Here is a 24028-nt window from a genome sequence, read left to right on the forward strand (position 1 = left end):
AATTTTCGAGTCAAAACAGCCGGAAAAAGGAATTTGAGCTCCGGAGGGTTTTATTGGGAATTCCGAGGGGTTCCGGCCGGGCGGGATCGCGGAATTCCCGGAATTCCGAAGGGTTCCGGCCGGGTGGGATCGCAGAATTCCCGGAATTCCGAGGGGTTCCGGCCGGGCGGGATCGCGGAATTCCCGGAATTCCGAGGGGTTCCGGCCGGGCGGGATCGCGGAATTCCCGGAATTCCGAGGGGTTCCGGCCGGGTGGGAACGCAGAATTCCCGGAATTCCCGGAATTCCGAGGGGTTCCGGCCGGGTGGGATCGCGGAATTCCCGGAATTCCGAGGGGTTCCGGCCGGGTGGGATCGCGGAATTCCCGGAATTCCGAGGGGTTCCGGCCGGGTGGGATCGCGGAATTCCCGGAATTCCCGGAATTCCGGGGTCGCGGCTCCAGGGAGGGAGTCCAGCTCCCCCCAAAAGCAGAACCCCCAAAGTCGGGATGAGCTTCCCAGGTCGGGAATTCCGTGGAATCTACGGAGGATGGAATTCCGGGATCGCTGGAGGATGGAATTCCGGGATTATTGGAGGATGGAATTCCGGGATCACCGGCCAATGGAATTTCGGGATCACCGGACGATGGAATTCCAGGATCACTGAACCATGGAATTCCAGGATTATTGGATGATGGAATTCCAGGATCACTGAACCATGGAATTCCAGGATTATTTAACAATGGAATTCCAGGATTATTGAACGATGGAATTCCAGGATCATTGTATGATGGAATTCCGGCATCACCAGACGATGGAATTCCCGAATCGAAGGACGACGAAACTCCGGCACCACTGGAGGATGGGAGCCCAACAACGGAATTCCGGCGGGATTCCGGCGTCACCGGACAATGGAATTTTGGGATCACTGGACGATGGAATTTTGGGATCATTAGATGATGGAATTCCAGGATTATTGAATGATGGAATTCCAGGATCACCGAACAATGGAATTCCAGGATTATTGAAGGATGGAATTCCGGCATCACCGAACGACGGAATTCCGAGATCATCGGACGATGGAATTTCGGGATCATTGGATGATGGAATTCCAGGATTATTGTATGACGGAATTCCAGGATTATTGGACGATGGAATTCCAGGATAACTCAACAATGGAATTCCAGGATTATTGTATGATGGAATTCTGCCATCACTGAACGACGGAATTCTGGCGGAATTCCGGCGTCACCGCACGATGGAAATCTCCCCCAGCTCCAACCAGAACCATGGCCGGACGCGCTCCCCGGCGAAGGCGGCGGCCGGGAAGGCGAAGAGCGGCGTGGGGCTGCGCCGGTCGCCGTCGAAGAACGCCACGCGCCCGCCGTCGTAGTCCAGCGCCACGCGCAGCCGGCGCGGCACCCGCGGCACCGCCAGCGCCGTCGGCGGCTCCGTCAACGCCCGGCCCAGGTTCCCCCAACGCTGCACGGCCCAAACGCCGGCGGCGGGGCCGAAAGACGCCGACGGGTTTTGGCGCGGCACCGAGTCGCGGCTGACGCCGACGGCGCAGAACGGCCCCTCGGCCACCGAGACCGTCCAGGTGTGGCGGCCGGCGGTGAAGCCGGGGCTGCCCAACACGCACGGGGACGCGGTGAAGCGATCGGCGCTCGCCGGGGGATCGGCGCCGCCGTAGCGCCAACGCGCCGAGAGGCCGTCCGAGGAGAGGACCAGGCGCGGGTGGGAGGTGAGGGGGTCAAGGGTGATGTGGGCTGGGGGGGTTGGGGGGGAAATTGGGGGGGATTTGGGGGGATTTGGGGGGATTTGGGGGGAATTGGGGGGGAAATTTGGTAAAAATTGGGGGGAAAAATGAGAGAAATTGGGGGGAAATTGGGGGTAAATTAGGGGGAAATGGGGGGGAAATTGGGGGGAAATTGGGGGGAAATGGGGGAAGAAATGGGGAAATGGGGGGAAATTGTGGGGGAAAATGGGGAAATATGGGGCAAAAATAGGGAAAAAGGAGGGAAATTGGGGGGGAAAATGGGGGGAAATGGGGGAGAAGATGTAGAAAAATCGCGGGGAAACAGGGGGAGAAATTGGGGGGAAAATGGGGAGAAATTGGGGGGAAATTGGGGGGAATTGGGGGCAAATTGGGGGGAAATTGAGGGAAAATGAGGGGAAAATGGGAGAAATGGGGAAAATGGGGGGAAATAGGGGGAAAATAGGGAAAATTGGGGGGAATTAGGGGGAAAAATTGGGGGGAAATTGGGGGGAAATTGGGGTGAAAATGGTGGAGAAATGAGGGGGAAATGGGGGGAGAAATGGGGAAAATAGGGAAAATTGGTGGGAAATTGGGGGAAATGGGGGGAAAAATGGGGGAAATTAGGGGGGAATTAGGGGGAAAATAGAGAAAATTGGGGGAAATTGGGGGGGATTAGGGAAAATTGGGGGGAAATTGGGGGGGATTGGGGGGGAAATGGGGGAGAAATGGGGAAAATGGGGGGAAATTGGGGGGAATTAGGGAAAATTGGGGGGGAAAATGAGAGAAATTGGGGGGAAATTAGGGAAAATTGGGGGGAAAAATGGGGGAAATTGGGGAGAAATATGGGGGGAAAATAGAGGAAATGGGGAAAATTGGGGGGAAATTGGGGGGAAAATTGGTGGAGAAATGAGGGGGAAAATGGGGGAGAATTTGGGGGAAAATAGGGGGAAAATATGGAAAATTGGGGGGAAATTGGGGGGAATTAGGGAAAATTGGGGGGAAATTGGGGAGGAAATTGGGGGGGAAATTGGGGGAAATGGGGAAAATGGGGGGAGAAATGGGGGGAAAATTGGGGGGAAATTGGGGGGGAGAAATGGGGAAAATTGGGGGGGAAATGTGGAAAATTGGGGGAAAATGGGGGAGAAGTGGGGAAAATTGGGGGGAAATTGAGGGGGAAAATGGGGAAAATGGGGAAAATTGGGGGGGAAATGGGGAAAATTGGGGGAAATTGGGGGGGAAATGGGGGGGAAATGTGGAAAATTGGGGGGAAAATAGGGAAAATTGGGGGGAAATTGGGGGGGAATGGGGAAAATGGGGGGAAATTGGGGGGGAAATGGGGGGGAAATGGGGTGAAAATTTGGTAAAAATTGGGGGGAATTAGGGAAAATTGGGGGGAAATGGGGGGGAAATGGGGGGAATTGGGGGAGATTAAGGGGAAAATTCGGGGGAAATTGGGGGAAATTGGGGGGGAATTGGGGGGAAATTTGGTAAAAATTGGGGGGGAAAATGAGAGAAATTGGGGGGAAATTGGGGGGAATTAGGGAAAATTGGGGGGGAAATGGGGGGGAAATGGGGGGAATTGGGGGAGATTAAGGGGAAAATTGGGGGGAAAATGGGGGAAATTGGGGGGAAATTGGGGGGAAAATGGGGAGAAAAAGGGGGGAAATGAAGGGGGAAAAAGGGGGGAAATGGTGGAGAAATGAGGGGGGAAACGAAGGAAATGGGGGAGAAATTGTGGAGAAAATGGGGGGAAATGGGGAAATGGGGGGAAATGGGGAAAATGGGGGGTAAATGGGGGAAAATAGGGAAAATTGGGGGGAATTAGGGGGAAATGGGGGGAAATTGGGGAAAAATGGGGGGGGAAATGGTGGGGAAATTGGGGGGAATTGGGGGAAATTGGGGGGAAATTGGGGGAAAAATTGGTAAAAATTGGGGGGAAATAGGGGGAAGAAATGGGGAATATGGGGAAAATTGGGGGGGGGAAATGAGAGAAATTGGGGGGAAATTGGTGGGAAAATGGGGTGAAAAGGGGGGGAAATTGGGGAAATTGGGTGGGAATTGGGGGGGGGGAAATTGCGGGAAATAGGGTGAAAATGGTGGAGAAATGAGGGGGAAAATCGGGGGAAGTGGGGGAAGAAATGGGGAGGGAAATGGGGGAAATATAAGGAAAAATAGGGAAAAATTCAGGGAAATTGGGGGGGAAATTGGGAGGAAATGGGGGGAAATAGGGAAAATTGGGGGAAATTGGGGGAAAATAGGGAAAATTGGGGGAAAATTGGGGGGAATTTGGGGGGGATTGGGGGAAATTGGGGGGAAATTGGGGGGGAAATGGGGGAAAATGGGGAAAATTGGGGGGAAATTGGGGGGAATTAGGGAAAATTGGGGGGAAATTGGGGGGAAAATAGGGAAAATTGGGGGGAAATTGGGGGGAAAATAGGGAAAATTGGGGGGAAATTGGGGGGGAAATGGGGAAAATTGGGGGAAATTTGGGGAAATTGGGGGGAATTGGGGGGAAATTGGGGGGTAAATTGAGGAAAATTGGGGGGAAATAGGGGGGAAATTGGGGGGGAAATGGGGAAAATTGGGGGGAAATGGGGGGAAATGGGGAAAATAGGGGAAATTGGGGGGAAATTGGGGGGAATTAGGGGGAAAATTGGGGGGAAATTGGGGGGGAAATGGGGAGAGAAATGGGGGAAATAGGGGGAAAATTGGGGGGAAATGGGGGGAGAAATGGGGAAAATTGGGGGGGAAATGGAGGGAAATTGGGAGGAATTGGGGGGAATTGGGGGGAAATTGGGGGGGAAATGGGGAAAATAGGGGAAATTGGGGGGAAATTGGGGGGAATTAGGGGGAAAATTGGGGGGAAATTGGGGGGGAAATGGGGAGAGAAATGGGGGAAATAGGGGGAAAATTGGGGGGAAATGGGGGGAGAAATGGGGAAAATTGGGGGGGAAATGGGGAAAATAGGGGAAATTGGGAGGAATTGGGGGGAATTAGGGGGAAATTGGGGGAAAATTGGGGAAAATAGGGGGGGAAATAGGGAAAATTGGGGGGAAATGGGGAAAATTGGGGGGGAAATGGGGAAAATGGGGAGAAAAAGGGGGGAAATGGGAGGAAAATTGGGGGGAAAAGGGGGAGAAGATGTAGAAAAATCGCGGGGAAACAGGGGGGGAAATTGGGGGGGAAATTGGGGGAAATGGGGAAAATTGGGGGGAAAATGGGGGGGAAATGTGGAAAATTGGGGGAAATTGGGGGAAATTGGGGAAATTAGGGGGAAAATGGGGAAAATTGGGGGAAATTGGGGGGAATTAGGGGGGATTGGGGGGAATTGGGGGAAAATGGGGGTGAAAATGGTGGAGAAATGAGGGGGAAAATGGGGGGGAAATTGGGGGGAATTGGGGGGGATTTGGGGGGGATTGGGGGAAATTTGGGGGGAAATTTGGTAAAAATTGGGGGGAAAAATGAGAGAAATTGGGGGGGAATTGGGGGGGAAAATGGGGAGAGAAATGGGGGAAATTGGGGGGAATTCGGGGGAAATAGGGAAAAATGGGGGGAATTAGGGGGAAAATGGGGGGGAAATGGGGAAAATTGGGGGGGAAATGGGGAAAATGGGGGGAAAATAGGGGAAATTGGGGGAAATTGTGGGGAAATCGGGGGGAATTGGGGGGAAATCGGGGGGAATTGGGGGGAAATCGGGGCGAATTGGGGGGAATTAGGGAAAATTGGGGGGAAATTGGGGGGGAAATGGGGAAAATGGGGGGAAATTGGGGGAATTGGGGGGAGAAATGGGGAAAATTGGGGGAAATTGGGGGGAATTTGGGGGGAATTGGGGGGAATAAGGGGGAAAATTGGGAAAATTGGGGGGGAAATGGGGAAAATGGGGGGAATTAGGGAAAATTGGGGGAAATTGGGGTGAAAATAGGGAAAATTGGGAAAAAAGGGGGGAAAATGAAGGAAAATGGGGGGGAATGGGGGAGAATAGGTGGAAAAATGGAGGGGAAATGGGGTGAAAATGGTGGAGAAATGAGGGGGAAAAGGGGGGGAAATTGGGGGGAAATTGGGGGGAAATGGGAAAATAGGGGGAAAATGGGGGGAAATAGGGGGGAAAATAGGGAAAATTGGGGGGAAATTAGGGGAAATGGGGAAAATGGGGAATTGGGGGAAAAAGGGGAAAAATGGGGAAAAAAAGGGGAAAAAGGGGAAAAATGGGGAAAAAAAGTGGATTAAAAAAAGGTGAAACCAGGCAAAAATTCGGAATTTTTCTTCTTTCCACAGGGACTCACCAACTTTTTCTTCTTCTTTCCCTAAAATCGGAGAAATAATAAATTAATTTTGAATATTGATTTAATGTTTTTGAATTTTATATTAAAATTATGTTTATTTAAATAATTTTATTCTAATATAATTTCTATAACTATGTTTATATCGTGTAAATTATACATTTATAGTAATTTTAATATTCATTTAATATTTTAAATTTTACACTAAAACTTATATTTTTATAATTTATATTCAATTTAAATTCTATTTACATAGTGGAAAGTACAGAATTGCATTCATATGTAATTTAAATAATTTTATTTTTATATAATTTATATAATTATATAATTTAAATTATACACTTACATTAATTTTAATATTAATTTAATATTTTTAATTTAAATACTAAAATTTATATTTTTTTAGTTTACATTATATTTAAAATATATTTAAATACTTATAATGACAGAATTATATTCCTATAAAATGTCAATAATTTTGGTTTTATATGATTTATATAATTATATTTATATAATTTAAATTATACATTCTTATTAATTTTAATACGTATTTACTATTAATTAAATTAACAAATAATTTGGGAAAACACTCACGGTGCTCCTCGAGGCACCACCCTGCAGGAAATCATAAAAAAGAGCAGAAAAAACCATAAAAATATAAAATTAATTAAAAATAATAAAAATAAAATGAAAAAATTAGAGTAAAATAGGAAAAAAAAAAGAAATTAAATAGAAAAATGAAGGAAAAAAACCAGAATAAAACAGAATTAAAGAAGGCCCGGGATACTCACAGATCCTTAATCGAGATTCCTCTGGGAATAGAAAATTAATTGGGATTAATTAAGAAATTAAAATTAAAAATTAAAACAAAAAATAGAAAAATTAATTATTATTGTAATTAAGGACTCACCCAGCTCCGCGTTCATCTCGGCTGGAAAAGGAGGAAAAAATGGAATTTCCGTGAGGAAAAACGGGAATTTCTGGGATGAAAAATTGGAATTTTTGGGATGAAAAATGGGAATTTCTGGGAGGAAAAATTGGAATTTCCGGGAGGAAAAATGGGAATTTTCATGAGGAAAAAATGAGAATTTCCGTGAGGAAAAATGGGAATTTTTGGGAGGAAAAATTGGAATTTTTGGGAGGAAAAATGGGAATTTCCAGGAGGAAAAATTGGAATTTTTGGGAGGAAAAATGGGAATTTCCGTGAGGAAAAATGGGAATTTCCGGGAGGAAAAATTGGAATTTCTGGGATGAAAAATTGGAATTTTTGGGAGGAAAAATGGGAATTTTTGGGAGGAAAAATTGGAATTTCCGGGATGAAAAATGGGAATTTCTGGGATGAAAAATTGGAATTTTTGGGAGGAAAAATGGGAATTTCTGTGATGAAAAATTGGAATTTTTGGGAGGAAAAATGGGAATTTCCGGGAGGAAAAATGGGAATTTCCGTGAGGAAAAATGGGAATTTCTGGGATGAAAAATGGGAATTTCTGGGAGGAAAAATGGGAATTTTTGGGAGGAAAAATGGGAATTTCCGTGAGGAAAAATGGGAATTTCCGGGATGAAAAATGGGAATTTCTGGGATGAAAAATTGGAATTTTTGGGAGGAAAAATTGGAATTTCCAGGAGGAAAAATGGGAATTTCTGGGATGAAAAATTGGAATTTCCGGGATGAAAAATGGGAATTTCCGGGAGGAAAAATTGGAATTTTTGGGAGGAAAAATTGGAATTTCCAGGAGGAAAAGTGGGAATTTCCGCGAGGAAAAAATGGGAATTTTCATGAGGAAAAAATGAGAATTTCCGTGAGGAAATTCCATGGTCTGGCAGAAAATCCCATTTTTCCCAAATTCCCATTTCCAAAATTCTCATTATTTCCCAAAAATTCCCATTTTTTTCCCGAAAATTCCCATTATTTCCTAAAAATTCCCATTATTTCCCAAAAATTCCCATTTCCAAAATTCCCATTATTCCCGAAATTCCCATTAACAAAATTCCCATTATTCCCGAAATTCCAATTATTTCTCAAATTCCCATTAACAAAATTTCCATTATTCCCGAAATTCTTATTTCCAAAATTCTCATTATTTCCAGAAAATTCTCATTATTTCTCAAAAAATCCAATTATTTTTGAATTCCCATTATTTCCCAAATTCCCATTTCAAAATTCCCATTTTTCCCCAAATTCCCATTTTTCCCCAATTCCCATTATTCCCAAAATTCCCATTTTTCCCCAAATTCCCATTTTTTTTGGGCCACTCACCGATCTGTTTGTCCCGTCGTTCTGTGGAAAATGGGGCAAAAATTCAAATTATTATCCCAAAAAAAAGAGAATAAAATATTATTTTAATATATAATATATTAAAACACGATAAATTAAAAAATATAATTTATTTAACTCCATAATATAGTAAAATAAAGTGGAAAATTGGGAAAAATTCAAAATATTATCCCAAAAAAAGGGAAAAAAATATTATTTACATCCGTAATGCCGTTGATATTTGCATATTTGAATATATAAAAATATATTTAAATACACTATATTATATTATATATATTTAAATAGGGTATATTTGAAAATATTGATTTATTTAAATATAAAATAGAGTAAAAAATTCCCTTTTTTGGGACACTCACCGATCTCTCTGTCCCGTTGTTCTGTGGAAAATTGGGCAAAAATTCAAATTATTATCCCCAAAAAAGAGAAATAAAATATTATTTTAATATATAATATAGTAAAATATGATAAATTTAAGAATATAATTTATTTAAATACATAACATAGTAAAATAAAGTGGAAAATTGGGAAAAATTCAGAATATTATTCCAAAAAAAAGAGAAAAAATATTATTTACATCTGTAATGCTAATGATATTTGCATATTTGAATATATTAAAATATATTTAAATACACTATATTATATTATATATATTTAAATAGGATATATTTGAAAATATTGATTTATTTAAATATAAAATAGAGTAAAAAATTCCCATTTTTGGGACACTCACCGATCTCTCTGTCCCGTTGTTCTGTGGAAAATTGGGAAAAAATTCAAATTATTATCCCAAAAAAAAGAGAAATAAAATATTAATTTAATATATAATATATTTAAATACGATAAATTTAAAAATATAATTTATTTAAATACATAATATAGTAAAATGAAGTGGAAAATTGGGAAAAATTCAAATTTATTATCCCAAAAAAAGGGAAATAAAATATTATTTAAATCTGTACTGCCTTTAATATTTGTAAATTTAAACAAACAATATGTATTTAAATATATTATATTATATTATATATATTTAAATAGGATATATTTGAAAATATCGATTTATTTAAATATAAAATAGAGTAAAAAATTCCCATTTTTGGGACACTCACCGATCTCTCTGTCCCGTTGTTCTGTGGAAAATTGGGCAAAAATTCAAATTATTATCCCAAAAAAAGAGAAATAAAATATTATCTGAATATATAATATATTTAAATAGAATAAATTAAAAAATATAATTTATTTAAATACATAATATAATAAAATAAAGTGGAAATTTGGGAAAAATTCAAATTATTATCCCAAAAAAAGAGAAAAAAATATTATTTAAATCTGTACTGCCTTTAATATTTGTAAATTTAAACAGAAAATATATATTTAAATATATTATATTATATTATATATATTTAAATAGGATATATTTGAAAATATTGATTTATTTAAATATAAAATAGAGTAAAAAATTCCCATTTTTGGGACACTCACCGATCTCTTTGTCCCGTTGTTCTGTGGAAAATTGGGTAAAAATTCAAATTATTATCCCAAAAAAAGAGAAATAAAATATTATCTGAATATATAATATATTTAAATACGATAAATTAAAAAATATAATTTATTTAAATACATAACATAGTAAAATGAAGTGGAAAATTGGGAAAAATTCAAAACATTATCCCAAAAAAAAGGAAATAAAATATTATTTACATCTTTACCGCCTTCAAAATATTTGCATATTTTAGTACATATTTCATAAAATAAATAAAATAATAAAACATAAATAAAATAATGAATTTAATTATTTAATAGGGTAAATTACAGCAGAAAATCGGGCAAAAATTCAAATTATTATGGCCAAAAAAAAAGAGAAATAAAATATTATTTACATCTGCATTACGTGTGATAATATATTTAAATAAAATAATAATTTAATTATTATTTAAATAAATATTTAAATAATAAGGTGATGTATTAATTGAAAAACCAAATTTTAAATTAAATTTGAATTTGGAATTCTGGACTCACCCAGCGCCGCCCTGAGCTCCTCTGGGAAAGCAAAAAAATTTGGATTATTTGGGGATTTTTTGGTGGAAATTTGGATTTTTTCGGGGATTTTATTGTGGAAATTTTAAATTTCTTTTTGATTTTTTTTTTGGTGGAAATTTGGATAATTTTGGAGATTTTTTCCTGGAAATTTGGATTTTTTGGGATTTTTTTGGCAGAAATTCGGATTTTTGGGAATTTTTTTTGTGGAAATTTGGATTTTTTGGGATTTTTTTGGCAGAAATTTGGATTATTGGGAATTTTTTCGGTGAAAATTTGGATTTTTTTGGGGGATTTTATTGTGGAAATTTTGATTTTTTTGGGATTTTTTTTTGTGGAAATTTGGATTATTTTGGAGATTTTTTTCTGGAAATTTGGATTTTTTGGCAGAAATTTGGGTTTTTGGGAAATTTTCGGTGGAAATTTGGATTTTTTTGGGGGATTTTATTGGGGAAATTTTGATTTTTTTGGATTTTTTTTTGGTGGAAATTTGGATTATTTTGGAGACTTTTTTCTGGAAATTTGGATTTTTTGGGATTTTTTTGGCAGAAATTTGGATTTTTGGGAATTTTTTCGGTGGAAATTTGGATTTTTGGGTGGAAATTTAGATTTTTCTGGTTTTTTTTGTGGAAATTTGGATTATTTTGGGGATTTTTTGGTGGAAATTTGGATATTTTTTGGGATATTTTTTGTGGAAATTTGCATTATTTTGGCTATTTTTTTGGGTGGAAATTTGGATTATTTTGGGGATATTTTGGTGGAAATTTGGATTTTTTGGGTTTTTTTGCAGAAATTTGGATGTTTTTTGGGATTTTTTTGGGTGGAAATTTGGATTTTTTGGGGATTTATTTGGTGGAAATTACGATTATTTTGGGGTTTTTTTTGTTGAAATTTGGATTTTTTGGGACTTTTTTGTGGAAATTTGGATTATTTTGGGGATTTTTTTTTTTTTGGAAATTTGGATTTTTTTGGGATATTTTTCCTTCGGATCCGCCGCAGAAATGGGAATTAAACCCACCCAAGGTTTTGTCGATTTCTCCTGAAAACAAGGAAGGAAAAAAGTTAAAATAATTGAAAATAATTCAAAATAATTTAAAATAACTCAAATTGATTTAAAATACTTCAGAAAAATTGAAAATAATTAAAAAGAATTAAAAATAATTCAAAATATTTTAAAATAATTTAAAAGAATTCAAAATAATTTTAAAATAATTGAATGGGGTTTAGGATATGATGCTGATTGTTATTATTATTATATTTTATTAAATTTATTTTATTTTATTATACTTTATTTTATTTTATTTTATTTTAGGATTGGTTTCTGGCCAAAAATTTCAAATAATTTAAAATAATTAAATGTGTTTTAGGATATGATGCTTATTATTTTTTCTTATTTTTTAATTATTATTTCTATTTTAATTTTTATTTTGTTTTATTTTATAATTTTTTTTAGCATTGCTTTCTGTCCAAGAATTTAAAAGATTTTAAAAGAATAGAATGGGTTTTAGGATATTAATTTTTATTATTGTATTTATTTAATATTATAACATTAACTTTGATTTTAATTTTCATTTTTATTCTTATAACTATTACTGATGTTTTTCATTATTATTATTATTGTTATTATTATTATATAAATTTTGATTTTAATTTTGAATTTTATTATTATAATTATTACTGATGTTTTTCATTATTATTATTGTCGCTATTATTATTATATAAATTTTGATTTTAATTTTCATTTTTATTATTATAATTACTACTGTTATTGTTTTTATAATTTAATTTTCCTTTATTTTTGGACTGACCCACTTCCTCTTCCTCCTCTTCCACTTCCTTTTCCTGTTTTTCCTCTTCCTCTTCCTCCTCCTTTTCCTGTTTTTCCTCCTCCTCGTCTTCCTCTTCCTCCATTTCCTCTTCCTCTTCCTCTTTTTCTTCTTCCTCTTCCTCCTCATTTATTTCCTCTTCCTGTTCTTCCTCTTCCTCTTCCTGTTCTTCCTCTTCCTCTTCCTCCTCCGCCTCTTCCTCTTCCTGTTTTTCCTCTTTCTCTTCCTCCTCCATTTCCTCTTCCTCTTCCTCCTCGGGGAGTCCGTCTGAAACCCGCAGGAGTCGCCATGCAAAAATATGCAAATTAGGGCCGTCAGTTGTTTATCGGGAATAAACATCAGCGAATTAATTGGTTAATTAATGATTTATTAGTGATATATGTTAATTATAATATTATGGATATTATAGAGATTGATATGTAGTTTGAAACCGCCATGCAAAAATATGCAAATTAGGGCCGTCAGTTGTTTATGGGGAATAAACATCAGCGAATTAATTGATTAATTAATGACTTATTAGTGACATATGTTAATTATAATATTATGGATATTATAGAGATTGATATGGAGTTTGAAACCGCCATGCAAAAATATGCAAATTAGGGCCATCACTTGTTTATGGGAAATAAACATCAGTGAATTAATGGATTAATTAATGACTTATTAGTGACATATGTTAATTATAATATTATGGATATTATAGAGATTGATATGTAGTTTGAAACCGCCATGCAAAAATATGCAAATTAGGGCCGTCGGTTGTTTATCGGGAATAAACATCAGCGAATTAATTGGTTAATTAATGACTTATTAGCGATATATGTTAATTATAATATTATAGAGATTTATATGTAGTTTGAAACAATATTTCATGTTTGAATTACAATTATGTTAGAGTTGTAATTAAATTATAATATTTTCCAATTAGATCAGCTAATTAATTGATTAATTAATTACTTATATGTGATACATGTTAATTATAATATTATGGATATTACGATTTTATAGCGATTGATATGTAGTTTAAAACAATAATATCTTAGAGTTATAATTAAATTAAAATATTTTCCAATTATGATTGGAGTTGCATCATAAATTTATAATATATATTCTAATATTGAATTATTATATTACATATTAAATTATGCCATAATATTGCATTATCTTATATATAATTAATGTAATAAAACAACTACCTATAATATAAAATACAATTTAATAAAAATATACTATAAAATAATAGAAATAAAATAAAATAATAAAATACATAATAAAATAAATTAAAATATGATAGAACGTAATAAAATGTAATATAATATAATAAAATATGATATAATACAATACAATATAATATAATAAAATACAATATAATTATAATATAATATGTATAATATAATATAATATAATAAATATAATACAAATATAATATAATATAATAAATATAATACAATGTAATGTAATAATATAATAAATAAAATATGTAAATATAATATAATATAATATAATATAATATAATATAATATAATAATATGATAAATATAAATATAATATAAATATAATATGGCATAATATAATATAATGTAATATAATTATAATTAATATAATTAATATAATATAATGTACTATAACTAATAAAACATAATATAATGTAATATAGTTAATATAATATAATATAATATAATATAATATAATATAATATAATATAATGCAAATATAATACAATATAACATAACATTTAAAGCATTAATTAAAACATCAATTAAAAAATTAATTAGCACGTACCAAAATCCTTCAGCGCCTCTGCAAAAAATCAAAATAAAACAGGAAAATAAATCCAAATTTCCCTTCCCAAAAAATGCCCAAAATTCCGAATATTTTTAGGAAACAAAAAGAATTTCACTCACCGAGCTCCTCCCTCATTTTTCCTTAAAAAAATGAAAATTAAATTATTTTTAATTGATTTTTTTTCCCTTCTCAAGAACAGGGGGTTTGTACCTATTAATTAATTTTTTATTTCAAATATAATTTAATTTATTTTGGGATTTTTTTGGGGCCAAAATTCCCTCATTTTTCCTTAATTTAAAGAAATTTGGGATTTTTTTTCCCCACTTACGGATAACAGAGTCTCTTTCTCCTGAAAAGAAATAAAATTAATTATTATATTAATATTAGGTAATCAATAATTATTTAATTGTTAATTGTAATAATTTAATTATTAATTATAATTATATAGTTATTAGCTATTATATTATTATTTACTTGTATAAATATTTAAAATTATTTAATTATTAATCAGAATTATTTAGTTATTAATTATAATAATTTATTATTACTGTGTAATTGCTATTTAGTTAATTTTTATTTATAATTATTAAATTATTAATTGTTAATTAATCAATTAAATTATATTACCCAGCAGCTCCTTCAGGTAGCCTGGGGGAAGCAGAAAGAAATTAAAATTAAAATTAAAATTAAAATTAAAATTAAAATTAAAATTAAAATTAAAAAATTAAAATTAAAAGCAAAAGTAAAATTGAAAATAAATTAAAGTTAAAATCAAAAATTAAAATTAAAAGCAAAAGTAAAATTGAAATTAAAATTAAAATTAAAAGTAAAATTAAAAATTAATTTTAAATTTAAAATGAAAAGTAAACTTGGAATTAAAATTAAAACTAAAATTTAAAGTAAAATTCAAAGTAAAAAGACCAAATTTATTGATAGCATTAAATATAAATATAAACATTAATAAATATAAATATAAATATAAATATAAATATAAATATAAATATAAATATAAATATAAACCCAAATCTGACTTACCGATCTCAGCTTCATTTTCCCCTAAAAAAAATAAAATTATTTCCATAAATAATTATTTATAAAAAACACCTAAAATGGAAATAATTCCACAAAAACGGTAAAAATTCCAACGGAAATTAAATTTCATATTGGGAAAATAAATAACCGGAAATAATTGCTTAAAAAATTAAAAAATAAATCTGGAAAATCAATTTATTTTTGCTTCTTTCATCCCAAAAATCCCCAAAAATCCCCAAAATTCCCAAAATCCCCCAAAATCCCCAAAATTCCCAAAGTTCCCGGGGGTACTCACGGATTTGGGCGTCTCGAGCCTCTGAGGAAAAATCAGAATATTTCTAATTATTCATTAATATTTATTATTAATTTTCCCTGAATATTTATAATTAATTATTCCCAAATAAGTCTAATTATTCCTGAATATTTTTAATTTGTTATTCCTCAATGTTTCTAATTATTCCTGAATATTTCTAATTATTCTTGAATATTTAAAATTAATTATTCCTGAATAGTTCTAATTATTCATGAATATTTATCATTAATTATGCATGAAATATTTCTGATTATTCTTAAATATTTATAATAATTCCCAAATATTTATAATTAATTATTCCTATCGAAATGTTTCTAATTATTCCTGAATATTTCTAATTATTCATGAATGTTTATAATTATTTTTTCCTACATCATTTTAATTATTCCTGGATATTTATAATTATTATTCACAAATAATTTCAATTATTCCTGAATATTTATAATTAATTAATAATAAAGATTTCTAATTATTCCTATATATTTCTAATAATTCCTGAATATTTCTAATTAATTATTCCCAAATGTTTCTAATTATTCCTGAATATTTCAAATTATTCCTGAATATTTATAATTCTTAACAAATATTTATATTTAATTATTCCCAAATATTTTGAATTATTTACAAATTATTCTAATTGATTATTCATAAATATTTCTAATTATTTTTGAATATTTCTGATTATTTATTACTAAATATTTTTAATAATCACAGAATATTTCTAATTATTAACGAATATTTCTAATTAATGATTGATAAATATTTCTAATTATTTCTAATTAATATTTCTAATTAATCCCGACTATTTCTATTTTATTATTCCTGAATAATTTCGGGAATTACGGAAAGGAAAATGTGAAAAATGGGAATTTTGGCACTCACGGAGTTGTTTGGTGAAAGCCTCTGGAAATAAAAATAAAATAAAAATAAAAATAAAATTAAAAAATAAATAAAGATAAAAATAAAAATGAATATAAAAATAATAACAAACAAAATATAAACATAAGAAGAAAAATTAAACTGAAAATAAAAAAATCAAACTAAAATAAAACTAAAATAAAACTAAAATAAACATAAAAATAAAACTAAAACTAAAGGAAAAAATTAAAATAAAAAATAAAGAATAAAAGTAAAAATAAAATAGAAATCATAAAAATAGAGGTAAAATAAAAACAAAATTAAACTGAAAATAAAACTAGAACTAAAAAATTAAAATAAAGGTAAAAAAATTAGAATATAAAAATAAAAATAAAGGTGAAATAGAATTAGAATAAAAATAAAAATAAAAATAAAAATAAAAATAAAAATAAAAATAAAAGGAGAATAAAATTAGAATAAAAATAAAAATAAAGGTAAAATAAAATTAGAATAAAAATTAAAATAATGTATAAAACATAAAAATAAATATAAAGCTAAAAACAAAAATAAAATTAAAGTAATCAAAAATAAAAATAAAATAAAAATAAAAATAAAAATAAAAATAAATTTAGGTAAATACAAATAAATAAATAAATATAAATAAAATAAAGTAAAAATAAACTATAAAATAACTCTAAAATAAAATAAATCTAAATTTTAAAAATTAAAAATAAAAAAGATAAAAATAAATGTAAAACAAAACTAAAATTCAAACTCACCCACATCGGCCGTGAGCTCCCCTGGAAAATGGGGAAAAAAAAGAGAATTTTGATCAAATTTTCATTTCTTCTTTTTTCCCATTTTTGGGGAATTTTTGGGGCAAAAAAGCCCCAAACTCACCAATTTTCGTGTGACGCTCGCCTGGAAAAAAAGGAAAAAAATCAAAATTTTGGTTTTTCCGCGTTAATTAACGAAGGATTAATTAACGAGGGGCGGGGACAGGACGGGACTCACCGAGCTCCACCGTGAAGATCCCTGGAATCGCCAAATTCCGTTAATTTCACCCAAAATTTTGGATTTTTTTCCCTCAAATTCTGTGAAATTCTGGGATTTACCCCCAAATTTTGGGATTTTCCCCCAAATTTTGGGATTTTCACCCCAAATTCTGTGAAATTTTGGAATATTCCCCTAAAATGTTGTGAAATTCTGGGATTTTTCCCAACAAATTTTGGGATTTTCACCCCAAATTCTGTGAAATTCTGGAATTTTCCCCCAAAATTCCACGAAATTCTGGAATTTCCCCCCGAAATTCTGTGAAATTTTGGAAATTTCCGCCCAAATTCTGTGAAATTCTGGAAATTTTCCCCAAATTCTTTTAAATTCTCAGATTTCCCCCCAAATTTTTGGATTTTCACCCCAAATTCTGTGAAATTCTGGAATTTTCCCCCCAAATTCTGTGAAAATCTGGAATTTTCCCCCCAAAATTTTGTGAAATTCTGAGATTCCCTCCAAATTTTGGGATATTCACCTCAAATTCTGTGAAAATTTGGAATTTTCTGCCCAAATTTTGTGAAATTTTGGAATTTCCCCCAAAATTTTGTGAAATTCTGGGATTTCCCCAAATTTTGGGATTTTCACCCCGAATTCTGTGAAATTTTGGAATTTTCCCCCAAAATGTTGTGAAATTCTGGGATTTTTCCCCAAATTTTGGGATTTCACCCCAAACTCTGTGAAATTTTGGAATTTCCCCCCAAAATTCTGTGAAATTCTGAGATTTTCCCCAAATTTTGGGATTTCACCCCAAACTGTGTGAATTTTGGAATTTCCCCCCAAAATTCCATAAAATTAAAATATTTTCCCCAAAATCCTCTGGAATTCCTGGATTTCCCCCAAATTTTGGGATTTTCACCCCAAATTCTGTGAAATTTTGGGATTTCCCCCCAAATTTTGGGATTTTCACCCCAAATTCTGTGAAATTCCGGAATTTTCCCCCCAAATTCTTTGAAATTCTCGGATTTCCTCCGAAATTTTGGTATTTCACCCCAAATTCTGTGAAATTTTGGATTTTTCCCCCAAAATGTTGTGAAATTCTGGGATTTTCCCCCAAATTTTGGGATTTTTGCCCCAAATTCTGTGAAATTCTGGAATTTTCCCCTCAAAATTCTGTGAAATTCCGGAATTTCCCCACCAAAATTCTGTGAAATTTTGGAAATTTCCGCCCAAATTCTGTGAAATTCTGGAATTTTCCCCCGAATTCTAATGAAATTCTGGAATTTTCTCCCAAAATTCTGTGAAATTCTGAGATTTTCCCCCAAATTTTGGGATTTCACCCCAAATTCTGTGAAATTCGGGGATTTTCACCCCAAATTCTGTGAAAATCTGGAATTTTCCCCCCAAAATTTTGTGAAATTCTGAGATTCCCTCCAAATTTTGGGATTTCCCCCCCAAATTCTGTGAAAATCTGGAATTTCCCCCAAAATGTTGTGAAATTCTGAGATTTCCCCCAAATTTTGGGATTTCACCCCAAACTCCGTGAAATTTTGGAATTTCCCCCCAAAATTCTATAAAATTTAAATCATTTCCCCCGAATTTTCTGAAATTCTTGGATTTTCCCCCAAATTTTGGGATTTTCACCCCAAATTCTGTGAAATTCCGGAATTTCCCCCCAAAATTCTGTGAAATTCTGGAATTTTTCCCTCAAAATTCTGTGAATTTTGGAATTTCCCCCCAAATTTTGGGATTTTCACCCCAAATTCTGTGAAAATTTGGAATTTTCCCCCCAAATTTTGTGAAATTCTTGAATTTTCCCTCAAAATTTTATTAAATTCTGGGATTTTCCCCCAAATTTTGGGATATTCACCCCAAATTCTTTGAAATTTTGGAATTTTCCCCCCAAATTCTGTGAAATTCTTGATTTCCCCCCAAATTTTGGGATTTTCCCCCCAAATTCTGAGAAATTTTGGAATTTTCCCCACAAAATTCTGTGAAATTCTGGAACTTTCCCCTCAAAATTTTATTAAATTCTTGGATTTTCCCCCAAATTTTGGGATATTCACCTCAAATTCTGTGAAAATTTGGAATTTTCTGCCCAAATTTTGTGAAATTCTCAGATTTTCCTCCAAATTTTGGGATTTTCACCACAAATTCTGTGAAATTCTCGGATTTTCCCCCAAATTTTAGGATTTTCCCTCCAAATTCTGAGAAATTTTGGAATTTCCCCCCAAATTTTGGGATTTTCCCTCCAAATTCTGTGAAATTTTGGGATTTCCCCCCAAATTTTGGGATTTTCTCTCCAAATTCTGTGAAATTTTGGGATTTCCCCCAAATTTTGGGATTTTCACCCCAAATTCTGTGAAATTCTGGAATTTTCTCCCAAAAATCTGTGAAATTCTGAGATTCCCCCCAAATTTTGGAATTTCCCCCCAAAATTCCATAAAATTAAAATATTTTCCCCAAAATCCTCTGGAATTCTTGGATTTACCCCCAAATTTTGGGATTTTCCCACCAAATTCTGTGAAATTCTGGGATTTTCCCCCCAAAATTGGGATTTTCCCCCAAAATTCTGTAAAATTAACAGAATTTCCCCAAATTTTTCTGGAATTTTGGGATTTTCCCCTCAAATTTTGTGGAATTCCGGGATTTTTCACACTCACGGATGGTGGCGTCACATTTGGCTGCAGGAAAAAAAATATTTAAAATATCAAATTTGAATTAAAAATTTCCAATTAAAATAAAAAATAAAATAATTAAAAATTTAAAAATTTAAAAAATTTATAAATAATAAAAAATAAAAATAAGTAAATAAATAAAATTTTAAAATACAAAATAAATACGAAATAATAATAGAAACTAAAATGAAAAAAAAAAAAAACATAAATAAAAATTAAAATTAAAATTAAAATTTAAAAAAATTGAGAAACTACAAAAAAAATAAATTTAAATTAAAAAATAAAAAATAAAATTAAAACTGATGAAATTTTCTGTTTCCGGCTCCTTTTTTCCATCACTCACCGAGCTCCGCTCGGAGCTTCCCTAAAAACAGAAAAAAATGACCAAAAATTAAATATAAATATCAATAAAACCCATTTTTACTCATTAGCTTTAAAAATTTTGCTCATTAGCATAATAAACTTTACTCATTAGCATAATAAATTTTAATATAAGCATTAACTAAGTACAAATATATTAAATTTTAAGGGCGAATATATTGAATTTTAATCATTAATACCATGAAAATATTATTAATAAAACGACAAGAATAATTTAAAATTATGTTAATTTTATTTTTATTAAATATTAATTAATTGTTGTGAATTAATTAATGATGAATTAATTAGGAGGGAGGAAATTTGGGGGAATTTTGGCACTTACGGAGGCCGGAGTCGCGCTCGGCTGTGGAAAAAAGGAGGAAAAAACACCAAAAATCAGAATTTTTTTGGGGTTTTTGCTTCCCAAAATGAGGAAAAAAACGACCCAAAAAATCTCCAAAAATTCCCAATTATTTCCCAGATTCCAAATTTTCCTCCCAATCAAAAAATTCCCAATTTTCTGCCATTTTCATCCCCAAAAAAATTAAATTTTCCCAATTTTTCACGTTTTTAATGTCAGATTTTATTCCTAATAAATATTATTTTTAATTTTATTAAATCAGAGCGATAATTAATGAAATGGCCTTCAAACCCCTCAAAAATAAAATTAAAATTAGAATTAACATTAACATTAAAATTAAAAGTTAAAATTAAAACTAATATTAAAGTTTTAAACTTAGAAATTAAATTAAAATTAATATTAACGTTAAAATTAAAATTAGAATGAAAATGAAAATTAAAGGTAAAGGTAAAAATAAATTAAAACTAAAATAAACTTAAAATTAAAATTAACATTAACAGTAAAATTAGGATTAAAATGAAAATGGAAATGAAAATTAAAAATTACATTAAAATTAAAAATTATATTAAAATGAAATTAAAAATTATAATTAAAATTAAAGTTTAAATAAGAATTAAAATTAATATTAATCTTAACACTAAAACTAAAAGTAAAAATAAAATGACAATTAAAATGAAATTTGAATTTGAAATTGAAACTAAAATGAAAATGGAAATTAAAATTAAAATTGAAATTAAAGTTAAAATGAAATTAAAAATTATAATTAAAACTAAAATTAAAATTAATATTTAAAATTAAAATTAAAAATTAAAATTAAAATTAAAGTTAAAATTAGAATTAAAATTAATATTAACATCAAAATTAAAACTACAATTAAAACTACAATTAAAATTAAATTAAAATTCAAAATTGAAACTAAAACTGAAATTGAAATTAAAATTAAATCCGCTAATTAACGCTTTTTAATTAAGGAATTCCGTCCATACCCAACAGCGCCGTGAGTCTTCCTGCCAGACGAGGAAAAATCAGAATTAATCCCAAAAAAACCACCAGAATTCACCCAAAAATCAGATTTTTTAACCCAAAAATCAGATTTTTTAACCCAAAATCGAGAATTTTAACCCCAAAATTCAGATTTTTTAACCCAAAATCATCAAAAGAGGTAAAAAACTCACGGATTTCGGCGGCGAGTTTGGCTGTGGAGAAAAAATGAGATTTTTATTTTTATTTTTTGGGATATTTTGGATTTTTTTCTCTGTGAAAATTCAGGAATTTGGGGGAAATTTTGGGGGATTTTATTAAAATTTTGGTTTTTTTTTTTTGCAGGATGGGACTGAGAATTTTTTACCCCAAAAATTGGACTTTTTTACCCCCAAAATTGGATTTTTTACCCCCAAAATTGGATTTTTCACCCAAAAAAATTGGAGTTTATACACCAAAAATGGGATTTTTTACCCCAGAATTTGGATTTTTTTACCCCAAAAATTGGATTTTTTTACCCGAAATGCGGAGGGTTTTTTTACCTTAAAATTTTGAGGGTTTTTTTACCCCAAAATTTGGATTTTTTTTTTACCCCAAAATTTGGAGGTTTTCTTACCCCAAAATTTGGATTTTTTACCCAAAAATTGGAATTTTTTTACCCCAGATATTGAAGTTTTCACTCCAAAATTTGGATTTTTTTTTTACCCCAAAAATTGGAGTTTTTACCTCAAAAATTGGAGTTTCTGCTCCAAAATTTGGATTTTTTTTACCCCAAGATTTGGATTTTTTACCCCAAAATTGGAATTTTTTTACCTGAAAAATTGGATTTTTTTACCCGAAAAATTGGATTTTTTAACCCCAAAATTTGCAGGTTTTTTTACCCCAAAATTTGGAATTTTTTTTCACCCAAATTTGAATTTTTTACCCCAAAATCGGCAAAAAAACGGCACTCACTGATTTTCCGGTCGCGTTCCTCTGGGAAAAAAGGGGAAAAAAGGAAGAAAATTAAAATTATTTCATCATTTTTTCATTTTTTTGGGGTTTTTTTATGGTCTCAGAACATCCGGACCAAAAATTGGGATTTTTCCCCCCAAAAATGGCCCCAAAAATGAAGATTTTTGCCTTGAACTGACTGAGTTTGGAGCTGGAGTCACCTGAAATACCAAAAAATAAATAAAATTAATAAAATGAGATTAAAATCCTGGGAAATAATAAATAGGAAAAATAAGAAATAATAAATATTAAAAGTAATATTTTAAATATCAAATGATAAATATGCAAATGAAGTGGGGAAAATGGGGGAAAAATGGGAATAAAGTGGGAAAAAAGGGGAAAAATGGGAATAAAATGGGGAAAAAAGGGGAATAAATTTGGGAAAAAGGGGGAAAAAAGGGGAAATTTGGGAATAAAGTGGGGAAAAAATGGGAATAAATTTGGGGAAAAATGGGAATAAAGTGGGGAAAAAATGGGGAAAAAATGGGAATAAAGTGGGAAAAAAATGGGAATAAATTTGGGGGAAAATGGGAATAAAGTGGGGAAAAATGGGGAAAAAATGGGAATAAAGTGGGGAAAAAATGGGAATAAATTTGGGAAAAAATGGGGAATAAAGTGGGGGAAAATGGGGAAAAAATGGGAATAAATTTGGGGAAAAAGGGGGGAAAAAGAGGGAAAATTTGGGAATAAAGTGGGGAACAAAAGGGAAAATAAATGGGAATAAAGTGGGAAAAAATTGGGGGAAAATGGGAATAAATTTGGGAATAAAGGAGGAAAAAATGGGAATAAAGTGAGGAAAAATGGGGGAAAATGGGAAGAAAAATGGGAATAAAGGAGAAAAAAATGGGAATAAAGTGGGGAAAAATGGGAAAAAATGGAGGAAAAAGGGGAATAAAGTGGGGGAAAAATGAGGAAAAAATAGGGAATAAAGTGAAGGAAAATGGGGAAAAAATGGGAATAATGTGGGGAATAAATGGGAAAATAAATGGGAATAAAGTGGGAAAAAATTGGGGGAAAATGGGAACAAATTTGGGAATAAAGGAGGAAAAAATGTGAATAAAGTGAGGAAAAATGGGGGAAAATGGGAAGAAAAATGGGAATAAAGGAGAAAAAAATGGGAATAAAGTGGGGAAAAAAGGGGAATAAAGTGGGGGAAAAATGAGGAAAAAATAGGGAATAAAGTGAAGGAAAATGGGGAAAAAATGGGAATAAAGTGGGGAATAAAAGGGAAAATAAATGGGAATAAAGTGGGAAAAAAGGGAATAAAATGGGGGAAAAAAAGGGAATAAAATGGTGGAAAAATGGGAATAAAATGGGGGAAAATGGGGAAAAAAAAAGGGAATAAAATGGTGGAAAAATGGGAATAAATTTGGAAATAAAGGAGAAAAAAATGGGAATAAAAAAGAACAAAATTTACTCACCCAGAGCGGAATTTTCTCCTGGAAAAGAGGAAAAAAAAGGGAAAAATTCCATCAATTTGGGGCATTGCCAACATGGAAATTCAGGCAATTAAATCGGATTTTAA

At 32.3% G+C, this 24028-nt stretch overlaps 1 protein-coding gene across 1 annotated transcript; it reads right to left on the reverse strand.

The window, feature by feature from the left end:
- Positions 1-1174: 1174 nt before the first annotated feature.
- LOC121468717 (uncharacterized) lies at positions 1175-16936 on the reverse strand. Its single transcript, XM_072921124.1, has 20 exons — positions 16920-16936; positions 16165-16185; positions 15265-15285; positions 14973-14993; positions 14565-14585; positions 14266-14286; positions 14057-14077; positions 13935-13952; positions 12135-12419; positions 11345-11365; positions 10309-10329; positions 9399-9419; positions 9023-9043; positions 8649-8669; positions 8275-8295; positions 6928-6948; positions 6809-6829; positions 6612-6632; positions 6021-6041; positions 1175-1747 (listed from the first exon to the last, which is right to left on the reverse strand). Exons 7-20 carry the CDS (start codon positions 14070-14072, stop codon positions 1227-1229), a joined length of 1050 nt encoding a protein of 349 aa, XP_072777225.1. The 5' UTR covers positions 14073-14077; positions 14266-14286; positions 14565-14585; positions 14973-14993; positions 15265-15285; positions 16165-16185; positions 16920-16936; the 3' UTR covers positions 1175-1226.
- Positions 16937-24028: the final 7092 nt, after the last annotated feature.

This window comes from Taeniopygia guttata, chromosome 35 (assembly GCF_048771995.1).
Source record: "Taeniopygia guttata chromosome 35, bTaeGut7.mat, whole genome shotgun sequence".
Classification (NCBI taxonomy): Eukaryota; Metazoa; Chordata; class Aves; order Passeriformes; family Estrildidae; genus Taeniopygia; species Taeniopygia guttata.

Coding starts and splice junctions, on each gene's coding strand:
- LOC121468717 (XM_072921124.1), bottom strand. Junction 9,044..9,398: donor ACAACGGGACAGAGAGATCG/GTGAGTGTCCCA, acceptor AATTTTCCACAG/AACAACGGGACAGAGAGATC. Junction 8,296..8,648: donor ACAACGGGACAGAGAGATCG/GTGAGTGTCCCA, acceptor CATTTTCCACAG/AACGACGGGACAAACAGATC.